Raw genomic sequence first — 24262 nt, 5'->3', positions numbered from 1 at the left:
CTAAAGTGAGTCACACTCTGTCCCTTCCTCCAAATCAAACCTTGAATATATAACAATTTTTCAAAAACAACTTCTCAACATTATCAAGAAAGGAAGGAAGATGGGACAGAGGGAAGGATCCTGGAGGTGGGGAGAGAGAGAAAGGAAGGAAGGAAAAAGGAAAAAGCCTTGCAGTCAACCCAGTGTCACAGTAAAATGTACCAAAGGTATAGTAATTACATGTATATAAATTAATAGAATTTTATCCTAACAGCTGCAGCATCTAAGTGAGTTAATGCAGCCTTTGGGGATAAAATTTACATACAAAGCCAACTATTTTCAGCTTTGCCAAGCAGGCTACATGTATTAATTAGCTAATGAATTTGTCAAAATACTTTTGGCTTTGGATTTTTTATAAAAAATGTATACACATTTATTATATTTAATAAATCAGAGAACCTTTCAGAGGTCTGACTGATGATTAATATACTACACTTTGGTATTCTGAGTGTTATCTTTATAATACTAACAAATCAAACATTCAAGATCAAAGATAAGTATTTCCTACAGCACATTATTGTTCTTGAAAGATTGTTTCAAGATCTTTCATATGCTGCACCTTAGTGGGGACCAAAGAAACAAAAGCTTTAGAACATATTCATCTATTAGGTTGAAAACTGTATATACAAAGCTTACCCTAAATCTTCTATGCTAAGTGGAGGCCCAGAACCTGATGGATTCTTCAGCACTAGTTCCTGTAATTTTGTGTTCTTCTCATCTTCAGAAAGACCTTTATTGCTTAAAATATGGCGCCTCTTGATAGCAAGGTCTTTAATTTCTTTTAAAAATCTGGCTCTGTGTGGATTTACTAGTTCAAAGTCTTCCCAAGTTAAAATTCCATTAAACCAAGCTGGGGGTTTTGGTTTGGGGGGGTCTAGAATAAACTCTGACTTTGAATCCTCTTCAAAGCTTCCTACTGAGAGTGAATCATGACCTTCTTCTGTAGAAGCTTCAGACTGACTCTCAGTACAGTGTAAGTCTCTATCACCTCGTGACTCATAAATCAGTTTACTCATATTGCTTTTAATGTCACCCATACACATAAGTTTAAAGAAAGGCTTAGAAATTGGTAAGTCCACAAGTCTATTGTCTTGAATGCATTTGGCCAAGAAAATCCCAAGGAAATGAAAGAGTTTTGTGATCCTTTCAAGCTCATCACTATCTTGTGGAAATGGTGCTGTGAAGAGTCCACATGACCTCTGCACATAGTATCCAGGCGGTTTCAATCCACCTCCAAGGTCGACCTTATTTTTTTAGAGGAAGAAATGCAAATAAAATTAAAAAAAGATCCATTAACATTAAACATCTTCATCAGTTTAGCTAACTGAAAGTATTTACATATACATTAAATAGTTTGGTAATGGAATTTGAAGTTCAAAAACATTTTAATAGTATCAAGATTATTCAATAAAAAAAGTCAGAAAATCTAGCTTGTGCTCAGAAAGTATAGCCTATTTTTAATACTTTCTAAAAGCAGAATCACAAATCAAATCATAAAATAGGAATCTTACATGACGGGATTCGTCATCTGGAAAGTTATCATCACAAAGCCAAGCTCCCAAATCAGTTCTCTGGAATTCTGCTGCCACCAGAGCATAAAACTCTAATGTAGGGCCTAGGCCAGTTCCTTCTTCTCCTAAAAATTCAACCTAAAATATGAAGAAATAAATTAAGGGGGGAAAAAGGTGAGTTCAAAAATATTTTTTAATGATCCCATTCTTAAAAAAATCAAGTCCAATAAGATACCTTTTTTATAGCAGCAGTATAATATATTATAAGCAACAGAGAAGTCTTATTCTAGTTTTCCTAAAGGCAGAGAAATTCCTCTATGTAATGTGATTTCTATACAATGTTCAGTTGTCATTCCTGCACACTGAAATAAATTAGGTACGAGGTACCTCAAGAACTGATTTCCGGTCTGCATGTATTTGCATGACATTTTCAGCCCATTCCATCAGTGATTCGCCGCGCGGGACTTTTACTCTTTCGTGCTTGAGACGACCAACTCGAAACTCCCCAGGGTCATCTCGCCTGACACTACTTGTGGTCCGCGTTCTTTCCACAGTGGCCTCACGTCGGTTCTGTAACCACACTATTGCTCTGAAATGGAAAAATACCAATGTAGCTGTAGCATACAACTGTTAAGTGTACTACTAAAGCAGCATCATAATCCAAAGGTTCAAGAAGTTTTTTAAAGAAGCATTTTATCAGTTGATTAAAAGTGGTATTTTTGTTGCGTAAATTATTGCTTCCACTCAAGTTAAAATATATAAACCGCTTTTATTGTAATCTTCCGTAAACAAGTTGATAAAGTACCTAGTCTATGTTCCCCTTCTTTACTTTAGCAATTAATACATCAAAATAAAGGTCTTCAGCCCAACCCCACACAACACTTAAAAATACAAACTCATGCTACATAAAAACAGGCAACAATTCCTGACTATTAGAGATATTAAAAAACGATTAAGCTATCTTTATTACTATCATATGAACTGAAAGCCACCATTAAAATAGCATAATAAAAAGTGTTTAAAAAATTAAAAAACTTTTTTGAAAAGTGTAAAATATAACGACATATAAAAGTATTTTCTTTTTAACAACACAGAGCTAATCCTCCTAGGGTAAGAGAAAAAACATGAACTAGGAATAAAAGGATGAAAGATCTACTCTCATGTGTGCTACAATGTTTTTGTAGTCTCAGACCAATTAGCTATGTTCTTTGAGAGTCAACTTCCTCAACTATAAAACAGAAATCATAACCAACGACATTTATCACAACAGGCTAGTAGTTCCACATGTACAGATGCTTTATAAATGGTATGAAATAATACCATCAAGTAACTTACTGGGGAAGGAAACAGCTCCATTTTAAATTACAATTTTTTTAATCTACTTTGAAAGTACCCTGGGTACTCAATCATTCAACAAGTATTTATTGAGCACCTACAATTGGCTATGCACTGCTTTAGAAACTGCACGTAGAGCAGAGAACAAAACTGCCAGAAATTCCTGCCACTATATATATATATAATGTATGCAAGAAGATCTATTTTAGTGTTATCAAAGCTATTTGCAAACTTTTAATTTGGTATTACTAAGAATTTTTGCAACTAATAATTGATTTAAACTACTTAAAACTGTACAATAAATGCTAGATGATGAAAACACAGTACTCTACTCCACACTCCAAGAGATTCAATCCACACTACAACTGACCCTTGAACAACATGGATTTGAACTGCATGGGTCTACTTATACACAGATTTTTTTTTCAATAAATACATTGGAAATTTTTTCAGGGATTTGCAACCATTTGATAGAATATTTTTCTTTACTCTGGCTTAGTTTACTCTAAAGATACCATATATAATACATATCACATGCAAAATGTGTTAAATGACTATTTATGTTATCGGTAAGGATTCCCAGTCAACAGTAGGATTATTAGTACTTAAGATTTTGAGGAGTCAAATACTATATCTGGATTTTCAATTACAAGGGGAGAGTATTGGCAACCCCTAACCTTGCATTGTGCAAGGGTCCACTATATTCTAAGAGCATATATACAACTGGAAACAAAAGAATGTTTAAATGTTGACAACTCTTTATAAGAAAGATAAAATTTTCCCTCCATCAGTCTTGATATATAGTTGTACATTTTGAGCTTACATAACATAAAAGTATTATTTATTCTAGAAATTTATAAAAAGATGCATTTCCTACCTTGACGCCCCAAATGCTGTGCAAGTGAAATAAAGCTGTCTAGTTTCAAATGGTATTAGAAAAGGACACTTGCTGGTTAATTGCTCACACCAATCTGGCAGAGCTCCACTTGCCAATGCTAGTGGTTCCTGCAAATGAACAAATAATGTCTTAAGGCAATCATTAAAAAAGACAAAAAGGAGTCAATTCTGAAATGTAATGAAAGAAGTGAATGTAATGGATGATATGGCCCAAATCACTGAATCAGAACAGATAAGACATGGTGGAAGGTAGAAAAGGAAGGAGAGGCAATACTTTGAAAGTCCAAGAAGTACAGTTTAGAGTTCAGCTGTCTGATTTTATTACCTCAATCTGCTGCAAAATTTTTGTTGTGATTTTTTTGCTAGTGAATTCATCTGGTGGAAAAGTAAACTGAGGCTGCTCATCACTTTCTGTAAAAGTAATAAAATTAGTAAGTATATAAACTGACTAGCTCTTTAAAATGCCAAAGAAGTGAAACAAGGCTTCCTACACACCTTCTTGGGATATTCTTGAATAAGGGTCACTTGCAACTATATACAGAATACGCAGAAGCTGAAGGACATCTTCCACTCCACAAGAATTCTGTCCATTGCCTGCTTTGGCCTGAGGTTGTTCTTTTGTCAAATTAAGAATATCACTACTTTGAAGAGTAGAAATGGCACCCTGGTTTAATCCAGACTTTGTTCCATGCTCACAAAAATCCTATAGAAACAATTAGCAAAACTAGCCATTAATCACATTTTCAAGAAGAGATACATCATCCTATCAGTATTACTTTGAAATGGCTGGAATTTTTTGAAGAGCTGTCTTCTTTTAAATAAAAACAGTTGAAAATCAGTATGTTCTAAACCACTGAAATTCCCAAATAAAATATGACCACTATAAGCCAGTTAAAACTATGTACTTAGATCCAATACCATAAACCACATATGAAATTTAGCAGTGACATATTAACAATGTTAATTCAACCTCATTTTTTTTGTATCCCAATGATTCTTCCTTAAGAATCTTTAAAAGCTGCAAACAAAGCACGAAGCCATTCCCAATTAAAATAGTGTTTTGATGCCAATGTATACCTTATATGCAGCTATGAGCTGAGAACAATTTCTGTTTTTCCTAATACTTTTATTAGTGCCAGTTAATTTCCAGTGGCGCAGGAAAGCGGCATCTGCATTCTTCTGCAGGTAGGTTATCAAGTCATTCTTTGGTAATTCATCAGTGCCAAGGTACTGTTCCACATGCTCTACAGACCAACAGCCCTACAACAGGAAAAACCAAATGTTGGCCTTTCCTGATTATAAAGTCCACGCTATTTTACATGCATTACATACAGTAGCTTTAAAATCATGCACTTAACCTAATCTAAAGAATTCCATGTTAGTGATTTTTCTCTGAAATGTTCAATTGAAACATTGTTAGTTTTTATCTTTTCTTTTTCCCTAAATAGCCAAAGCCCATTTTCTAAAAATAACTTACCATTTTTCCATTTTCCTTTTCTTTGTCAGAATCCTTCATTTCTCTGTACATGATTCTAAACATGAAGATATTATTCAAGTTAATTTATAAATCAAATGATTTTTGGTTATTTCCAGTAAGGCATCAATTCTTTAAAAAATATATGAATGATGTCACTCATTAGCCATATGCATACATCAAACACAGAACTCAGAATTTATAAGAAAAAATATTAATTCATTACAAATAAGACAAAGTAGCAGAAACCATATTCCTGAAAAAGTTATGGTTATAAATTATTGCAAAGAAAACACATCAAACCTAGAATTTTTAAAGATAAGAAATTATATGCTGTATCATGTGTTATAACTTTTATATACTGTAAAAATAAAATGAGATGAGGAATGGTTTGCTTCTGTTTCTAGGCAGAACAAAAAGATAAGAATAACAAGGCCCAGAGTGCTTCACATAAGGCAGCTGAGATCAAATATGAAATTTCCATAAACACTGAAGAAGGGGGAATGCCATGATGACCTTCTCCTCCATCTCGAAAGGTGCTACATTACTGGACATTATACGAGATTATCAGTGATGTTAAGAGAACACCAGCAACATAAAGTTATATAAGCATGATTATAATTTATTATTCATTTATATTATTAAATTATATTCATTTGTATTATTATTATTATAGGTAATACTAAGTATTTTCTACATCCAAGACAACACTAAAAACATTTTATGTATATTAATTCATTGCTTCCTCACAACCACTCTCATTTTACAGATTAGGAAAGGCACCAACATGCTAATAAATTTGCCCAAGGTCACTGATAATTATTTGTTGAATGAGTTGAGTGAATGACCAAAGAAAGGCAGGTTTAAGTCACAGACCGCAAAACAAAAAATAGAAAATATTTAGTACTTAATAGGAAATCCCCAGGAGTTCAATAATTATGATATAAGCAACTAGTTCAGAGTATTTCTGACGTTCCTTCCAGTTGTAAACCTTAACTTATCTACATCAAAAGTCAGAAATGCTATTATCTGTTCCTGTAAAACAAAAGAACAAGAACCAAATATTTTCTTTTCCTAAAGTCCAAAACACAGAAATACAATGCTTCTGGGCTCATATACTATGAAAACATCTACTTAAAACATTAAATTGAAATGTCTTACGTGTATGTTGGCTCCCAAATACGCCGAAGTTTATCTGATTTCACGTTGCCATTGCAGGACAATTGAAGCAATTTTTGTACATAGTAAAAAATGGTTGATCTGAAATTAGTGAGAGGCAATTCAACTTCACGAGTTGTTCCAAGACCTGTTACTTTCAAAGTGAGGGCTAATCGAGGTGACGGACTACATTCAACTTCTTCCAAAAGCTCTGAATGAGGTGTTCCTGAAAATACAGAAGACGTGAGAACAAGCACCCTGAAAGGAGCGACCCAGAAAGAATGCCGCAGTGAGACAAGGCGACATGAAACCAGAGCATTTCTGCCATATGTTAGCTAAAGACATTGCCTGTTTAAGACTCCCCTAGCTTCAACATTTATTTTTAAAATGAAGTTACACCTAGGTTAAAGACAGTACTAAAGTAGAATTTATGCATATGATATAGATCTCTAACTCTAAGTACACATGCATAACTATGAATATTTCAGAAACATTTTATTTTTATAAATGAGAAACTAAAACTATTTGTAATTGTACATTCAGAGAAAACCACATACTCTGGTCAATTACCTGCCAACCTTTTGCTCACAATAAATGAGCAGTTTGTGAGGTAAACACATACACACCCACCCACACACCCACACCCACACGTGTGCGTGCACATGTGATCAGGTTCATAGTGTATTCGGTGGTGTATTCTTGTTAGGTTAGTAATCTTCTCCACATTTTGTGACAGTCTTCTAATGTATTATTTGATTCACTGCATGACATTCCATTGTACCTTAACTGAACCATACCCCTATTGTAAGACAAAAGAAAGGTAATTTCCAATTTTTTGACAATATAATTTCTGTAGTCATCAATGTATACAAATCTGTGCTAAATTTATTCAGGATAAATTTCTAGTAGTAAAAACACTTTATCAGAAAATATGAAATACATGTCAAAGAGCTCTACAGAAAACCCATACTTATTTATACTCCCTAGAATAGGTTTTCTTTATTGAAGGGACCTTGGAACATCTTGATTCAGCCTATACCCATTCTTACCATAAATCATTATACCACAAAGTGTACCTACCTTCACATTTAATACAGGTATCTTTCTATCCAGTAAAAAGTACATTCCACACCTTATCAACATTTAAGTCTTCATTAAGGATAATATACTGATTACAACAGTTGCCATTCATTGAGGCACACAGCAGGTACCATGCTTAGCACTTTAGATAGTTGACCTCATTTAACCCTGTTAAGTACACTGTCAAACAGGGAATTCTTTTCCCTATGTAACAGATGAGAAAATTGAGGCTGTCACAGATCAGGTAATTTGCCTTGTGTATTAGTTTCCTATTGTTGCTGTGACAAATAACCACAAACTGGGTGGTCTAAAACAACACAAATGTATCATCTTGCAGCTCTAGCAGTCAGAAATCTAAAATGGATGGGCAGGGCTTTGTTCCTCTGGAGGCTCTGGAGAAGACTGTTTCCTTCCCTGTTCTGGAATCTAGAGGCTGCCCATACTGCTTGGGTCATGGGGCTTCACCTCTCGGATCTTGTTTCCCACTGGCCAGTTTCCTTTGACACTGACCCTCAAGTCTTCCTATTATGAGAACACTGGTGATTATACTGAGCTCACCCAGGCAATCCAGGAGTAGCTCCCCATCTCAAGATCCTTAATTTAATCACATACACAAAGTTTCCTCTGTCATGTTACGGTAACATATTCAGGGATTTTGGAGTTTAGGACCTATATATCTTTGGGGGGCCATTAGTGTGCTGACCACGCAAAAACAGATTTAAAAGAGACAGAGGTGCCACATAGGCTGACTAACTCCAGTGGCTGTAACTAAAACCATTATATAGCTTTTCAAAGAAAAAGATGACTAGAAATACTCCTCTGCAATTTTGATCCAGTATAAAACAGAATACAAGTTATCTATCTTTAAATGAGGCCTTGCTTTAAAAACTATACAAATACAAAACACAGCGTTTTTAAATACTGTAATTGGCTCCTTAAAAAAAAATCTTTTTTTCCCCCCAAGACTTGTGGCTAGTAGTTTTTCCTGAAAATTTGTATTTATGACTTGCATATACAAGTATCACTTTACTTTTCTAACTGCATGTATCATCTTATTTGGTATCCATTAAAATTAGACCACAAAATAAAATGCACTATACCTGGGGGTGGGATTTCTAGATCCGTCGTCTGTTGGACATTAGTACGACCAGGCCTGGGGTCAAAGGCAGGAACCAGAGCAGAGAACTGGCGCTTTAGCACATAGTCATCATCCCACGTTCTCCGGCGTCCTCCCTTAGTTTCATACTCTTCTTCTTCCTAGTCAAATAAAATTTCCCATACAGACGTTACAAGGTAAAGCTTCTCATTACTGCAGAAGTGATGTGTTATCTATTACAATGAAGTATAAGTTACTTCTCTATAGCTGCTACACTCTTCCAACAGGTAAGGGTACAATGACTTACAGTTATCAAAAGTAAGTTGCCTGAGTGGGAGTTACACAAATCTACATGTGATAATGATAAAGAACCAAGATGTGGTACATATAAATAATTCAGCCATAATAAGAAAAGAAATCCTGACATTATTCCTGACATCCATGAATAACATGGATGGATCTAGAGGGTATTATGCTCAGTGAAAAAAGCCAGGCAGAGAAATACAAATACCATATGATTTCACTTATTTGTGATATATAAAAACAAAGCAGAACAGAAGGAACAAAACAGTAATTTAATTTTAACAAATACCAACTAACATAGTTATATATAGTTAGAAAAGAAAGTCTATGAGCAGTAGACTCAGAGACACTACGAAGTGACTAGACAAAGGGGGATGGGCTGGGGCCAGTGAGTGAGGGGCATAATTACAGGGACACAAAAATTCACAATCACAATGTAAGCTGGTCACAGGGATGGTAATACAGCATGGAGAATGCAGTTAATGATTCTGTAACATCTTTCTATGTGGATAGACAGTGACTGCACTAGAGGGGGTAAGGATTTAAAAATGGGCAAATGCTGAACCACTGTGTTGTACATTTTGAAACCAATGTAACATTGTATTATTTGATACTTCAATTAAAAAATATGATAAAGAACCATAAACATACATTAAACCAATGCCCATTTTCTGGTTTTGATATAGGACCATAATTATGTAGATGTAACCATTGAAGAAATTGGGCAAAGGGCCCATAAGACCTCCTTGTACTATCTTTGTTATTTCCTGTGAACCTATGAACCTATAATTATTTCTAAATAGGTTGCCTTTGGTTGTTGTTGTTATCATTAATGTACAATTACATGCACAACATTATGTGGTTACTAGACTCCCCCTATTATCAAGTCCCCACCACATTATCCCTTTACAATCACTGTCCATCAGCATAGTAAGATACTATAGAATCACTGCTTGTCTTCTCTGTGCTCTACTGCCTTCCCTGTGTCCCCCCACCACATTACATGTGCTAATCATAATGAACCCTTTCCCCCTACCCTCCCCAATCCCTTTCCCTTTGGGAACTGTTAGTCCATTCTTGGTTTCTGTGAGTCTGCTGTTTTGTACCTTCAGTTTTTGCTTTGTTCTTATGCTCCACAGATGAGTGAAATCATTTGGTACTTGTCTTTCTCCGCCTGGCTTATTTCACTGAGCATAATACCCTCTAGCTCCATCCATATTGTTGCAAATGGTAAGATTTGTTTTTTCTTCTTATGAATGAATAATATTGTATTGTGTATATGTACCACATCTTCTTTATTCATTCATCTACTGATGGACATTTAGGTTGCTTCCATTTCTTGGCTATTGTAAATAGTGCTGCAATAAACATAGGGGTGCATGTGTCTTTTTCAAACTGGGCTGCTGCATTCTTAAGGTAAATTCCTAGGACTGGAATTCCTGGGCCAAATGGTATTTCTATTTTTAGTTTTTTGAGGAACCTCCATACTGTTTTCCACAATGGTTGAACTAATTTACATTCCCACCAGCAGTGTAGGAGGGTTCCCCTTTCTCCACAACCCTGCCAACATTTGTTGTTATTTGTCTTTTGGATGGTGGCCATCCTAACTGATGTGAGGTGATATCTCATTGTGGTTTAAATTTGCATTTCTCTGATGATAAGTGTTGTGGAGCATCTTTTCATATGCCTGTTGGCCATCTGAATTTCTTCTTTGGAGAAGTGTCTATTCAGCTCCTCTGCCCATTTTTTAATTGGCTTATTTGCTTTTTGTTTGTTGAGGTGCGTGAGCTCTTTATATATTTTGGATGTCTACCCCTTATCAGATCTGTCATTTATGAATATATTCTCCCATACTGTAGGATGTCTTTTTGTTCTACTGAAAGTGTCCTTTGCTGTACAGAAGCTTTTCACTCTGATATAGTCCCACTTGTTCATTTTTGCTTTTGTTACCCTGGCCCAGGGAAATATGTTCATGAAAAAGTCGCTCATGTTTATGTCCAAGAGATTTTTGCCTGTTTTTTCTAAGAGTTATATGGTTTCATGACTTACATTCAGGTCTTTGATCCATTTGGAGTTTACTTTTATGTATGGGGTTAGACAATAATCCAATTTCATTCTCTTACATGTAACTGTACAGTTTTGCCAACACCAGCTGTTGAAGAGGCTGTCATTACCCCATTGTATAAACATACATTAAACCAATCCTTTATCGTATGTTAATTGGTCATATATGCTTGGGTTTATATCAGGGCTCTCAAGGCTGTTCCATTGGTCTATGGGTCTGTTCTTGTGTCAGTACCAAATTGTCTTGATTACTGTGGCTTTGTAGTAGACCTTGAAGTCCAGGAGCATAATCCCCCTCACTTATTTTTCCTTCTCAGGATTGCTTTGGCTACTTGGGGTCTTTTGTGATTCCATATGAATTTTAGAACTATTTTCTCTAGTTCATTGAAGAATGTTGTTGGTATTTTGATAGGAACTGCACTGAATCTGTAGATTGCTTTAGGCAGGATGGCCATTTTGACAATATTAATTCTTCCTATCCGTGAGCATGGGATGTGTTTCCATTTATTGGTACCTCTTTAATTTCTCTCATGAGTGTCTTGTACTTTTAAGAGTATAGGTATTTCACTTCCTTGGTTAGGTTTATTCCTGGGTATTTTATTCTTTTTGATGCAACTGTGAATGAAACTGTTTTCCTGATTTCTCTTTCTGCTAGCTCATTGTTAGCGTATAGGAATGCAACAGATTTCTGTGTATTAATTTTGTATCCTTCAACTTTGCTGAATTCACATATTAAATCTAGTAGTTTTGGAGTAGATTCCTTAGGGTTTTTTATGTACAATATCATGTCATCTGCAAACAGGGACAGCTTAACTTCTTCCTTGCCAATCTGGATGCCTTTTATTTCTTTGTTTTTTCTGATGGCTGTGGCTAGGACCTCCAGTACGAATAAAAGCAGGGAGAGTGGGCATCCTTGTCTTGTTCCCGATCTTAAAGGAATGTGTGTCCTGTTGCTTTTGGATGGAGTGTTCTGTAGATGTTCGTTAGGTCCATCTGTTCTACTATGTTGTTTAGTGCCTCTGTCTCTACTTATTTCCTGTCTGGTTGATCTGTCCTTTGGAGTGAGTGATGGATTGAAGTCTATTAAAATGAACGCAATGCATTCTATTTCCTCCTTTAATTCTGTTAGTATTTGTTTCACATATGTAGGTGATCCTGTGTTGGGTGCACAAGTATTTATAATAGTTATATCCTCTTGTTGGACTGACCCCTTTATCATGTAATGTCCTTCTTTGTCTCTTGTTACTTTCTTTGTTTTGAAGTCTCTTTTGTCTGATACAAGTACTGCAACTCCTTCTTTTTTCTCCCTATTAGTTGCATGAAATATATTTTTCCATCCCTTTACTTTCAGTCTGTGTACATCTCTGGGTTTGAAGTGAGTCTCTTGTAGGCAGCATATAGGTGGATCTTGTTTTTTTATCCATTCAGTGACTCTGTGTCTTTTGACTGGTGCATTCAGACCATTTACATTTAGGGTGATTATCAATAGGTATGTACTTATTGCCACTTCAGGCTTTAGATTCGTGGTTACCAAAGGCTCAAGGGTAATTCCCTCACTATCTAACAGTCTAATTTAACTCACTTTGTGTGCTATTACAAACACAACCTAAAGGTTCTTTTTTCCCCCCCTCCTTTTTCTTCCTCCTCCATTCTTTGTATGTTATGAATCATATTCTGTACCCTCTGTCTATCCCTTGGGTGACATGTATTTAGCCTTAGGAATACTTCCATCTATAGGAGTCCCTGCAAAATGCACTGTAGAGATGGTTTGTGGGATGATGTAAATTCTCTCAGCTTTTGCTTATCTGAAAATTGTTTAATCCCTCCTTCAAATTTAAATGATAATCTTGCTGGATAGAGTATTCTTGGTTCGAGGCCCTTCTGCTTCATTGCATTAAATACATCATGCCACTCCCTTCTGGCCTGTAAGGTTTCTCTTGAGAAGTCTGATGATAGATAACCTGATGGGTTTTCCTTTGTACGTGTTCATTTTTCTCTCTCTAGCTGCTTTTAAAAGTCTGTCTTTAACCTTGATCTTTGCCATTTTAATTATTATATGTCTTGGTGTTGTCCTCCTTGGGTCCCTTGTATTGGGAGATATGTGCATCTCCATGGCTTGAGAGACTATCTCCTTCACCAGATTGGGGAATTTTTTGGCAATTACCTCCTCAATGACACTTTCTATCCCTTTTTCTCTCTCTTCTTCTTCTGGCACCCCATAATGCAAATATTGTTCTTTTTGGATTGGTCACACAGTTCTCTCAATATTCTTTCACACTTAGAGATTCTTTTTCCTCTCTGTGCCTCAGCTTCTTTGTATTCCTCTTCTCTAATTTCTATTCCATTTACTGTCTCTTCTACTACATCTAATCTGCTTTTAAATCCCACCTTTGAATGTTTCATTTAAGATACGGAATTTCTTAGTGATTGAATCTCCATCTTAAATTTGTTCCTGAGTTCTTGAATATTTTTCTGTACCTCCATAAGCATGTTTATGATTTTTATTTTGAACTCTCTTTAAGGAAGATTGGTGAGTTCAGTTTCATTTGGCACTTTTTTGGGGTTTGTGATATTTTGGTATGAACCTGGTTCTTTTGACGTTTCATATTTCTGTGTGGTGCCCTCTAGTGCCTGGAAGCTCAAGTCTGTGGAGCTGTTCAGTCCCTATAGTGAGGTTGGGGGTCGTAGGGGAGTGGAGCTGCTGCTCTGTTTCATGAGGCCTGCTCTGTTCATGAGGTCTGTCTGCAGTCTGGTTCAGCCTTCTTTCCTGTTGCTGTTTTCAGGTTAGTTGTATTAATTAACTATATTTTCGTACTATTTGTGGTTTTGGGAGGAGTTCTCTGTCTCACCTCTCATGCCGCCATCTTGAATCTTCTAAATAGGTTGCTTTTTTAAGAATGTAAATTGTATTACATACTAAATTACACTGAAAATAGATATAATAATGCTTGGGAACTGCTTTAAATTACTATGAGACAAAGAAAAGTCTAACAAATTTGAATAAATGTTGATAACTATTAAAGTCAAATGATGGGTTCTTGTAGATTCATTGTATTATTACTTCTGCTACTAGCATGTTCTAAAATTTTCAAAGTATGAGGTTTTTAAGGAGTATTTTCTGCTCTCCTTCATTTCTACTATCAGCCAAAAAATAGATTAATGAATTGTATATATTGTAAATGTCTAATGTAGTAATTTTTAAATACCAATTATATATGTACTTATATACACACATACACAGCCCCTCAGACTTTGAATACTTAGCTGAAATTAACTCTTATAACAAGAGATATTAACCATTTTAGTATATGTTTATTGGTACCCAAAGGCCAAGATGAAGTGGTTTCAAATAAGAAACTCTTACGTGCATTATGCAAGAGCAATCATGGACTCTATCCAGAATATGGAGCCCAAGCAGCTGGGGAAGTTTTGTTAACTCTATTTGGTAGCTTCCTGCCCCTTCCCTTCCCCCCTTATATGTTTTTCTAGGCACTTTGGTCTGTGTTTTACTGTGAAAAGGGAAAAAATACACAGTAGAAAAAATAAACATGAAGATATTACCTGCTCCCCAATAGGTCGGCTCCCAGCTCCAGCAGGGACCTGTGGCAGCTGTGAGGTGACAGCATGGTGAGTTACGTCAGAGCGGGAGCCAGCACGACGCTGTAGTGACGGACGTCTCAGAATCTGAAATAAAAATATGTGAAGAGACGCATCTAATTATTTGACCTGCGTATATCCACATTCAGCCTTGACCTGAACTATCAACCTATATTACTTCCAAAGCTGTCATTATAAAACTTCATTAGCCATCTTCAGAAATTATATATTAAATGTTTTAAATTCATCATGTATCATATACTAACCTTCATAAGAAATAGGCTAATATACTATGTGTTTCCTAAGCAACATATACTAAAAGCATTTCTTGGAGTTGTTCACTCCATTAGAATTCAAGTTATGAAATTTTTGGAAATAGTTTATAAAGAGAAATAAAAAATATACAAGAAATGACAATAAGGAGTATTTTCAGCAAAAAAAGACAATCACAGTGGTTAAACATTGGGAATTCTGGGTTATACTGCCTAAGCTTGGGTCTCAATTTTATGCTTAACTGATTAATTAGGATAAACTATTTTTCATACGCCTCTCACTCACAGCTCTGTGTAAAGACTGATAACATAGATACTGCTTGCAAAACAGTATGTACTAAAAAATTCTCATTACTGTGGGAGAATCATGAAAATGGTATTCTTTACGATCAGTGCAATTCTTCACATTTTAAAGCCTGTTAAAACATCAGCATGTGGCACTGTATATACAACCAACTTATTTTCTTTTAAAAGAGAATCATGAACACTCAGATTAAAAGTGCTTTTCTGAATCAAACACATGCTATATTTCCTTGCTTCATAGTTTAACCAGGACTTTGCCTTCCTCTCTTCATTTCAATTTTTAACATCCTATCTTTGTTAAGAAAATGCCTCTCTACCATAACCTCCTCGTATTCTTGGTCCTCCTGATTGTCATCTTCATTCTCATCATCTTCCTCATCCGGCTCAGGCAAGTCCTCGTCATCGTCTAGCTCAGCTAACAGAGTACTGGCACGGCAGCTGTCAAGGAAATCTGTAAAACAAAACCAATAATCTCACTCTCAACATAAGTAACACAACTTGACAAAACCAAGGGGAAATTCAGAAGGACCCAGAATAAAGGCCACGCACAGGATGAGTAACACTGGCAAAAGCCACAGGCAGGCAGGAAACAACAGGGGAGAAAAGGACGACTACAAATTAGATCCAAATCTACAAAATCACAATACAGAAGGTGAACAATATGGGCTATGTTAAAAATAACAATCACACTATCATTCTCTACATAAATCAAAGGAAGGATAATATGGTGGTAAGAGAACAGTTTGGCATTGTTTGTCAACAAATATCTGTTAGTACTACTCTGCGCCAAGAACTATGTTAGGTACCAGGTATACACAGTTGCAAACAAAATCAACATGGTCTGAGTCCCATGGAGCTTGCAGGGAAGGAAGGCATTTAAAAAGTAAACAAATGAATATACATATATAAATTATAGAAGATCTTATGAGGGAAAAAAACAGCATTAAATCAGAGAGAGCTGGGTTTGGCTATGTGACCTGGCAGATTAATGACAATTATTACATAAGGCTAGTACCTATGTACTATAAAATAATGTATGCACCATCTTTCATATTATTTACACAGAGAAAGTTCACTGAACTTGAGTCTCCTTCCTTGTTAGGATTTCTTCCCCTGACCTCCCAATAAAGACTGTGTCAAATTTACTTGTCCCACATAATGAAGATGCTGACAGGTTGCTCTTCATAAAAACTGAGAACGAGAAGAGGAATCATGAGACTAAAATGCAAGTTTTTACTGGACCTGAAGAAAAACAAATTCTACAGATAAAAAGGAAATATATACTGTCAAAAGAACACCCAGAAGACAATTCATAATGATTTAGTATAAACTTACACCTGCAGGCTCCTGAACCAAATATATTTTTGAAGTGTAATAACTACATAAGACTAAAAATGCAATGCCTTTCCTGGGGGGGGGGGGGGGGGGGGGTAGAAAAAAGAGGCCTTTAGTTTCTCAGGTACACATTCCTTAACACTTTAATATGCTGAAGTCAGGATGTATCTTGTAAGCAAAGGCAATCCACAGTAAATTGGCAACTTTTTTTCATTAGTGACATAAAATAATGGTGTCTTTTATAACTAATGGCATCTTAAATTTGATGAAATACTTCTAATATATGAAAAGACCATCCTGCAATTTAGGGGTGGTTTTCATGAACATAGTGTGGTAGTACACAAAGTAATTCCACTTTTGGTTTATTTCAAAAAGAAAATAATCAAACTTTATATACTGAAATTCTCTCATGTTAACAATTCACTGAAGTCAGAGGCTTTTTTAAAACTCATCTCCCTTTTTCATCTTACCACAAGAATATTTTTTAAAACTACATATTTCATAGATTTGGCCCTATCACAGAATCCAATCATGTGTCCCAAAATGAAATACACTAAAAGTTTGCACACGTAGAAATTATTTTAATAAGGCAGATGTTCTTCTGATCCTTCACAGCAGAACTTTTTAGAGCACTCCAGTTTTAGGATTGTAGAAAAGGAAACTGTAATCATCTAACAACTGTTTCTAAAAGGCAACGAGTAGCCCTAACTCTTTAATATTTTTTCCCACTAGAATGCCCACAATCTTCTTGACCTCCACATGATCAAGAACTAAAGCTTGAAGTGAACATAAAATGAGTAGGAAGGGGCAAAGGGCTTCCATGAGAAAAACTAAAGTGGAAAATAGCTTATTCAATGAATTTACAATACTTTGGTCTAAACATCATCATCATTTTGCTACATATACACTTAATAAATAAAGTAGACACAGAGACATGTAATGATTTTCCTAAAACCATGGAACATCAGACTCAATTCTTGGCTTGGAATAGGAGAGGCCATATTCTCAGAAAAAATAAGAAAACATATTAAAATGAAACATAAAAAAAAGAGTACTTAAAATCTATCTTGATATAAGTTTTCTTATATTTAAATTAAAATAATTTTTAAGCAAGAGGCAATGAGATAAAGGATGTATGATAAAGGGTGTTCCACAACAATGATGGGAATACAACATTTGTGGAGACAATACAGCAATTATTTCTTTTAGGAATTTAGCCTAAGGAAATACACAATAATGCAATTCAAGATACTCATTCATAACAGTGTTTATGGTAATAAAAGTTATAACTTAAAAGTCCAAAATACAGAATTTATTAAATAATGATCATATAATCAATTAGGATATTTGGTAGCCATTTCAAATATTGTAGAAAACCAGAAAACAATGTCAAAATGTTTTCACTACTGAGAAAAAAGAGCTGGAAAGGATACATTTCTTTCTTGTAAAAAAAAAAAAAAGAATATCTAGATCAAATGATAACAGTATCTGTCGAGATGATTTTTATCTTCTGTATTTTCTTTCTATAAAAAGTTCTACTTTTCTAGTAACACAAAATAAGATGATTAGAAACATATTTTAATTAAATCAATTAGTTTTATCACTGACTACAGCATAGAAGCAAAGATGGTATAGCTAGAACTTTCTAAACAAAAATAAATTTGAAAAATTTGAATGTTACTTAGTTAAGGAATTATTTCCAAAGACCTTGATAATCGTTGTGATACTGTGATTTATAACAAGAAATGTGTACTTGGTCTTCATCTGAGCACTGAGCTCTTAAAACCCTTGAAATTCCCTAAGTGATAAGAACAATAAAGGGGTCTTTTGTTATTCATAAGCTGGTTAATTTCAATGAGGAACATTCTGGAAAGCCCCTAAGTAATCAGAGGATGGGGCTGCCGATTAGAAATCTGGACCTTTTACACCACCCCCAAGACCTCTGTGGGGGGATGAGACAGGCTCTAGACTGAGCTGAATCACAAATGGCCAACACTTTAAACAACTGTGCCTAAGTCATGAAGCCTCAAAAAAACCCCAGAGGATGAGATTCAGGAAACTTCCAGGCTGGCGGACAAAAACACAAGCACAGGCCAGAAGGGTCCTCAAACTCAAAGGGGACAGAAATTCCTGTGTTTGGGACCCTTCCGTACCTCACCCTATCCCTCTCTTCTACCTGGTTTGTTCCTGAATTATATCCTTTTCATAACAAACTAGTAATCTAGTAAATAAATGTTTTCCTGAGTCCTGTAAGCCACTCTAGTAAATTAATTGAACTGGAGGAGGGGGAATGTGGAAACCTCCAATGTGTATTACAGCCCAATGGGCAAAAGCACAGATGACAACCTCGACTTTGAATAAGCATTGATGGAAGGGGGTAGGAGCGGTGCTGTGGCACTGAGCCTTTAACCTGTGGGTTCCAACACTGTGTCCAGGTGGGCAAACAGTGACAGTCTAAGTGTAAGACACCCAGTTTGGTCTGAGAACTGACTGGTATGGGAAACTTCACACACATTTGGTAGTTAGAGGTACCAGAGATGACGTACTCTGTGAACACTGGCAGTAGAGGAGACACAGAAGTGTTTTTACTCTTACGTTACAGTGTACAAGAAAACATCACTTCACAAGGCTTATTAACCCATTATTACATTTCTGTTCTCCTCTGATAGGGTGTCAGATGTCAAATATTTTTGTTATGGTTCTTTTAATAAAACTTCCTTAATAACAAAAGAAAAAAAGGGATGATACACAAAGTTCCTAGATATCTGTTTATAATTGGGAAATTTTGATTACCCCCTCATATCACTGAAATTTTTCCACCTTTTACAAAGATGCAAAATATTTACAAGAAGGAAAAATTCTTTTGTAATCAAAGTTAAAAACCCAGCAGAAAGCAGAGCCAAGATGGCAGCATGAGTAGTTCAGTGGAAAACTCCTCCAGAAAACATATATATTTATGAAAATACAATAAATACAAATATTCCTAAAAGAAACACCAGTGGATACAGTAAAACAGCCAGGCTACATCTACATCTGTGAGAACTCAACATCAGACGAAGGGGGTAAGATACAAGCCGCAGCCCAGCAGGACCCAAACGCCCCCCCACCCAAGAACCCGGAAGGAAGAAAGGAGTCAGAATGGGGAGGGAGTGAAAGCCCAGGACTGCTAAACAACCAGCTCTAGAAATCCGCACCCGGAGGACAGACACACGGTGCACAGGGTGCTGGATATTAGAGAAATGGAAAAGCAAAACCTGCGGGGAGATCCCCACAACCGGTGCCCCTGAGGCAAAAGAAAAGCAAGTGCTTTTTGCAAGTCTTAAAGAGACAGGGACCCCACAGCTGGACAAAGTTGGGCCGGCACACTTAGCCAACAGCTGGGAATCCCGGGAAACTTTAGGCACCCTAAAACCCTGGGCAGGAGTGCAGTGATGAAGCCCCTAATGGCAATAAGCAGCCTGCCAGTCATTCCCCCAACTGGCGCAGACCCCGACACAGCAGCACAGTAGTGGGAGACCAGCAGCACACACCCGGGGCGGCAGCGCTAGAGGGACTGGGAGCAGCCCAGTCACACCGGCAGTGCTAGAAGGGAGCAGGAGTGGCAGCTGTGACCGACTGGCCTGGAAGCAGTCCGCGTGTGCCGGCGGCTGCAGTGCCATAGGGGCCCAGGAGAGGCTCACGTGAGCTCGTGGCAGCAGTTACCAAGTGACCCAGGAGCGGCCCGCGCGCAACGGCGGCCACAGCACCAGAGGAGCCTGTGAGAGGCCGTGTGAGCCCATGGCAGAGCGACTGAGCAGCCCGGAATTGGCCTGCGCGTGCCAGTGGCAACAGCGACAGAGGGGCACGGAAGAGGCCTGCGTGCACCTGCAATGGCACCAGAAAGGCCTGGGTGCTGGCAGTGACAGCCAGCGGCAACGGAGCAGCCCAGGAGCAGCCATAACCCCAGCAGCCAACCAGAATCCCAGCCCGACGCACAGCTGCCCAGGCCAGACCCAAAAGTCACTAGTGGGACACACCTGCCCGGCAGGGGTGCCACTTTCACAGGGGAGCGCACCTGGCATGCCTGCCACTCCCCACAGGGCTCTGCACTGCTCTGACAGTGACCCTGCCCACAGCGGCTTAGGGGATTAACCCGGTGTCTGCTCCAGGAGTGCAGGTAACTGACACAGGCAGTGAAGAAGGGAAAGGCATCCAGCAAGCAGTAAAGGACTTTCTTCTCCCAGCTGACACACCCACTACCTGCCTACAGCCACTGCTATCAACATGAAAAGGCAGAAAAATTTAGTTTAGTCCAAAATAGTCCAGACAACCCCAGAGAGAGGAACTGCGGAGACAGACCAAACCAGTCTCCCTGAAAAAGAATTCAAAATAAAAATCATAAACATGCTGATGGACCTGCAGAGAAATATGCAAGAGCTAAAGGAGCAAGGACAGAGGGAGACTACCGAAATAAAACAATCTCTGGAAGGCCTTCCAAGCAGAATGGATGGGACGCAAGAGGCCATTAATGGAATAGAAACCAGAGAACAGGAACGCATAGAAGCTGATGCAGAGAGAGATAAAAGGATCTCCAGAAATGAAACAATATTAAGAGAACTGTGTGACCAATCCAAAAGGAACAATATCTGCATTATAGGGGTACCAGAAGAAGAAGACAGAGAAAAAGAAACAGAAAGTGTCTTTGAAGAAATAATTGCTGAAAACTTCCCCAAGCTGGGGGAGGAAAGAGTTGCTCAGACCACAGAAGCACACAGAACTCCCAACAGAAGGGACCCAAAGAGGACAACACCAAGACACATAATAATTAAAATGGCAAAGATCCAGGACAAGGACAGAGTGTTAAAGGCAGCCAGAGAGAGAAAAAAGGTCACCTACAAAGGAAAACCCATCAGGCTATCATCAGACTTCTCAAAAGAAACCTTACAAGCCAGAAGAGAATGGCATGATATATTTAATGGAATGAAACAGACTGGCCATGAACCAAGGATACTGTATCCACCACGATTATCATTTAAATATGAAGGAGGGATTAAACAATTCCCAGACAAGCAAAAGTTGAGGGAATTTGCCTCCGACAAACCACCTCTACAGGGTATTTTAGAGGGACTGCTCTAGATGGGAGCACGCCTAAAAAGAGCAGAGAACAAAACACCCAACATATAAAGAATGAGGAGGAGGAATAAGAAGGGAGAGATATAAAGAATCATCAGACAGTGTTTATAATAGCTCAATAGGCAAGTTAAGTTAGACAGTAAGATAGTAAAGCAGCTAACCTTGAACCTTTGGTAACCACGAATCTAAAGCCTGCAATGGCAATAAGTACATATCTTTCAATAGTCACCCTAAATGTAAATGGACTTAATGCACCAATCAAAAGACACAGAGTAATAGAATGAATAAAAAAGCAAGACCCATCTATATACAGCTTACAAGAGACTCACCTCAAACCCAAAGACATGCACAAATTAAAAGTCAAGGAATGGAAGAAGATATTTCATGCAAACAAAAGGGAGAAAAAAGCAGGTGTTACAGTACTAGTATCAGACAAAACAGACTTCAAAACAAAGAAAGTAACAAGAGATAAGGAATGACATTACATAATGATAAAGGGCTCAGTCGAACAAGAAGATATAACCATTATAAATATATATCCACCCAATACAGGAGCACTAATATATGTGAAACAAATACTGACAGAATTAAAGGAGGAAATAGAATGCAATGCATTCATTTTAGCAACTTCAACACACCACTCACTTCAAAGGACAGATCCACTAGACAGAAAATAAGTAAGGACACAGAGGCACTGAACAACACACTAGAACAGATGGACCTAATAGACATCTACAGAACTCTACATCCAAAAGCAACAGGATACACATTCTTCTCAAGTGCACATGGAACATTCTCAAGAATAGACCACATACTAGGCCACAAAAAGAGCCTCAGTAAATTCTAAAAGATTGAAATCCTACCAACCACTTTTCAGACCACAAAGGTATAAAACTAGAAATAAATTGTACAAAGAAAGCAAAAAGGCTCACAAACACATGGAGGCTTAACAACATGCTCCTGAATAATCAATGGATCAATGACCAAATTAAAATGGAGATCCAGCAATATACGGAAACAAATGACAACAACACAAAGCCCCAACTACTGTGGGATGCAGTGAAGCAGTCTTAAGAGGAAAGTATATAGCAATCCAGGCATATTTAAAGAAGGAAGAACAACCCCAAAGGAATACTCTAATGACACAATTATTGAAACTGGAAAAAGAAGAACAAATGAGGCTTAAGGTCAGCAGACACAGGGACATAATAAAGATCAGAGAAGAAACAAATAAAATTGAGAAGACTAAAACAATAGAAAAAATCAATGAAACCAAGAGCTGGTTCTTCGAGAAAATAAACAAAATAGATAAGCCTCTAACCAGACTTATTAAGAGAAAAAGAGAATCAACACACATCAACAGAATCAGAAACGAGAAAGGAAAAATCATGACCGACCCCACAGAAATACAAAGAATTATTAGAGAACACTATGAAAACCTATATGCTAACAAGCTGGAAAACCTAGGAGAAATGGACAACTTCCTAGAAAAATACAACCTTCCGAGACTGATAAAGGAAGAAACAGAAAATCTAAACAGACCAATTACCTGCAACAAAATTGAAGCGGTAATCAAAAAACTACCCAAGAACAAAACCCCCAGGCCAAATGGATTTACCTCAGAATATTATCAGACATACAGAGAAGACATAATTCCCTTTCTCCTTAAAGTTTTGCAAAAAACAGAAGAGGAGGAAATACTCCCAAACTCATTCTATGAAGCAAGCATCGCCCTAATACCAAAACCAGGCAAAGACCCCACCAAAAAAGAAAACTACAGACCAATATCCCTGATGAATGTAGATGCAAAAATACTCAACAAAATATTAGCAAACCGAATTCAAAAATACATCAAAAGGATCATACACTATGACCAAGCGGGATTCATCCCAGGGATGCAAGGATGGTACAACATTCGAAAATCCATCAGCATCATCCACCACATCAACAAAAATAAGGACAAAAACCGCATGATCATCTGCATAGATGCTGAAAAAGCATTCAACAAAATTCAACATCCATTCATGATAAAAACTCTCGGCAAAATGGGTATACAGGGCAATTACCTCAACATAATAAAGGCCATATATGATAAATCCACAGCTAACATCATACTGAACAGCGAGAAGCTGAAAGCTTTTCCTCTGAGATAGAGAAGAGGACAGGGATGCCCACTCTCCCCACTGTTATTCAACATAGTACTGGAGGTCCTACCCATGGCAATCAGACAATACAAAGAAATACAAGGAATCCAGAATGGTAAAGAAGAAGTTAAATTGTCACTATTTGCAGATGACATGATATTGTACATAAAAAACCCTAAAGACTCCACTCCAAAACTACTAGAACTAATATCGGAATTCAGTAAAGTTGCAGGATACGAAATTAACACACAGAAATCTGTGGCTTTCCTATACACTAACAATGAACTAATAGAAAGAGAAAACAGGAAAACAATTCCATTCACAATAGCGTCAAAAAGAATAAAATACCTAGGAATAAACCTAACCAAGGAAGTGAAAGACCTATACCCTGAAAACTACAAGACACTCTTAAGAGAAATTAAAAAGGACACTAACAAATGGAAACTCATCCCATGCTCCTGGCTGGGAAAAATTAATATCATCAAAATGGCCATCCTGCCCAAAGCAATATACAGATTCGATGCAATCCCTATCTAATTACC

At 37.1% G+C, this 24262-nt stretch overlaps 2 protein-coding genes across 13 annotated transcripts in view; one reads left to right on the top strand and one right to left on the bottom strand.

Moving 5' to 3' along the window:
* The window catches only part of AP4S1 (adaptor related protein complex 4 subunit sigma 1), a 75031-nt gene extending 60230 nt beyond the window's left edge, over window positions 1-14801 (top strand). The window contains exons 5-6 of one of the 2 annotated variants that reach the window (XR_012120574.1): window positions 13586-13740; window positions 14533-14801. Coding sequence is in view for 1 of the 2 variants with exons in the window: in XM_036999315.2 (XP_036855210.1) it covers window positions 14533-14577 (45 nt within the window). In the remaining variant the exon portion in view is untranslated. The remainder of the gene's footprint in view (window positions 1-13585; window positions 13741-14532) is intronic. The other variant, XM_036999315.2, reaches the window with a different exon arrangement.
* Window positions 1-24262, bottom strand: part of HECTD1 (HECT domain E3 ubiquitin protein ligase 1) — a 127250-nt gene that overhangs the window by 4202 nt on the left and 98786 nt on the right. For 4 of the 11 annotated variants that reach the window (XM_036999303.2, XM_036999305.2, XM_036999307.2 and 1 more), the window contains 12 exons: window positions 15447-15580; window positions 14519-14641; window positions 8595-8751; window positions 6418-6640; window positions 5260-5314; window positions 4860-5042; window positions 4278-4485; window positions 4108-4193; window positions 3763-3890; window positions 1938-2139; window positions 1551-1688; window positions 676-1283 (listed from right to left, as the gene is read on the bottom strand). In XM_036999303.2, the coding sequence (XP_036855198.1) occupies window positions 676-1283; window positions 1551-1688; window positions 1938-2139; window positions 3763-3890; window positions 4108-4193; window positions 4278-4485; window positions 4860-5042; window positions 5260-5314; window positions 6418-6640; window positions 8595-8751; window positions 14519-14641; window positions 15447-15580 (2245 nt within the window). The remainder of the gene's footprint in view (window positions 1-675; window positions 1284-1550; window positions 1689-1937; window positions 2140-3762; window positions 3891-4107; window positions 4194-4277; window positions 4486-4859; window positions 5043-5259; window positions 5315-6417; window positions 6641-8594; window positions 8752-14518; window positions 14642-15446; window positions 15581-24262) is intronic. The other 7 variants (XM_036999304.2, XM_073211405.1, XM_073211408.1 and 4 more) reach the window with 3 other exon arrangements.

The sequence above is a fragment of the Manis javanica genome, chromosome 8, assembly GCF_040802235.1.
Source record: "Manis javanica isolate MJ-LG chromosome 8, MJ_LKY, whole genome shotgun sequence".
NCBI lineage: Eukaryota > Metazoa > Chordata > Mammalia > Pholidota > Manidae > Manis > Manis javanica.
The sequence above is the reverse complement of the archived record's forward strand: the minus strand, read 5'-3'. Positions and strand labels throughout refer to the sequence as shown.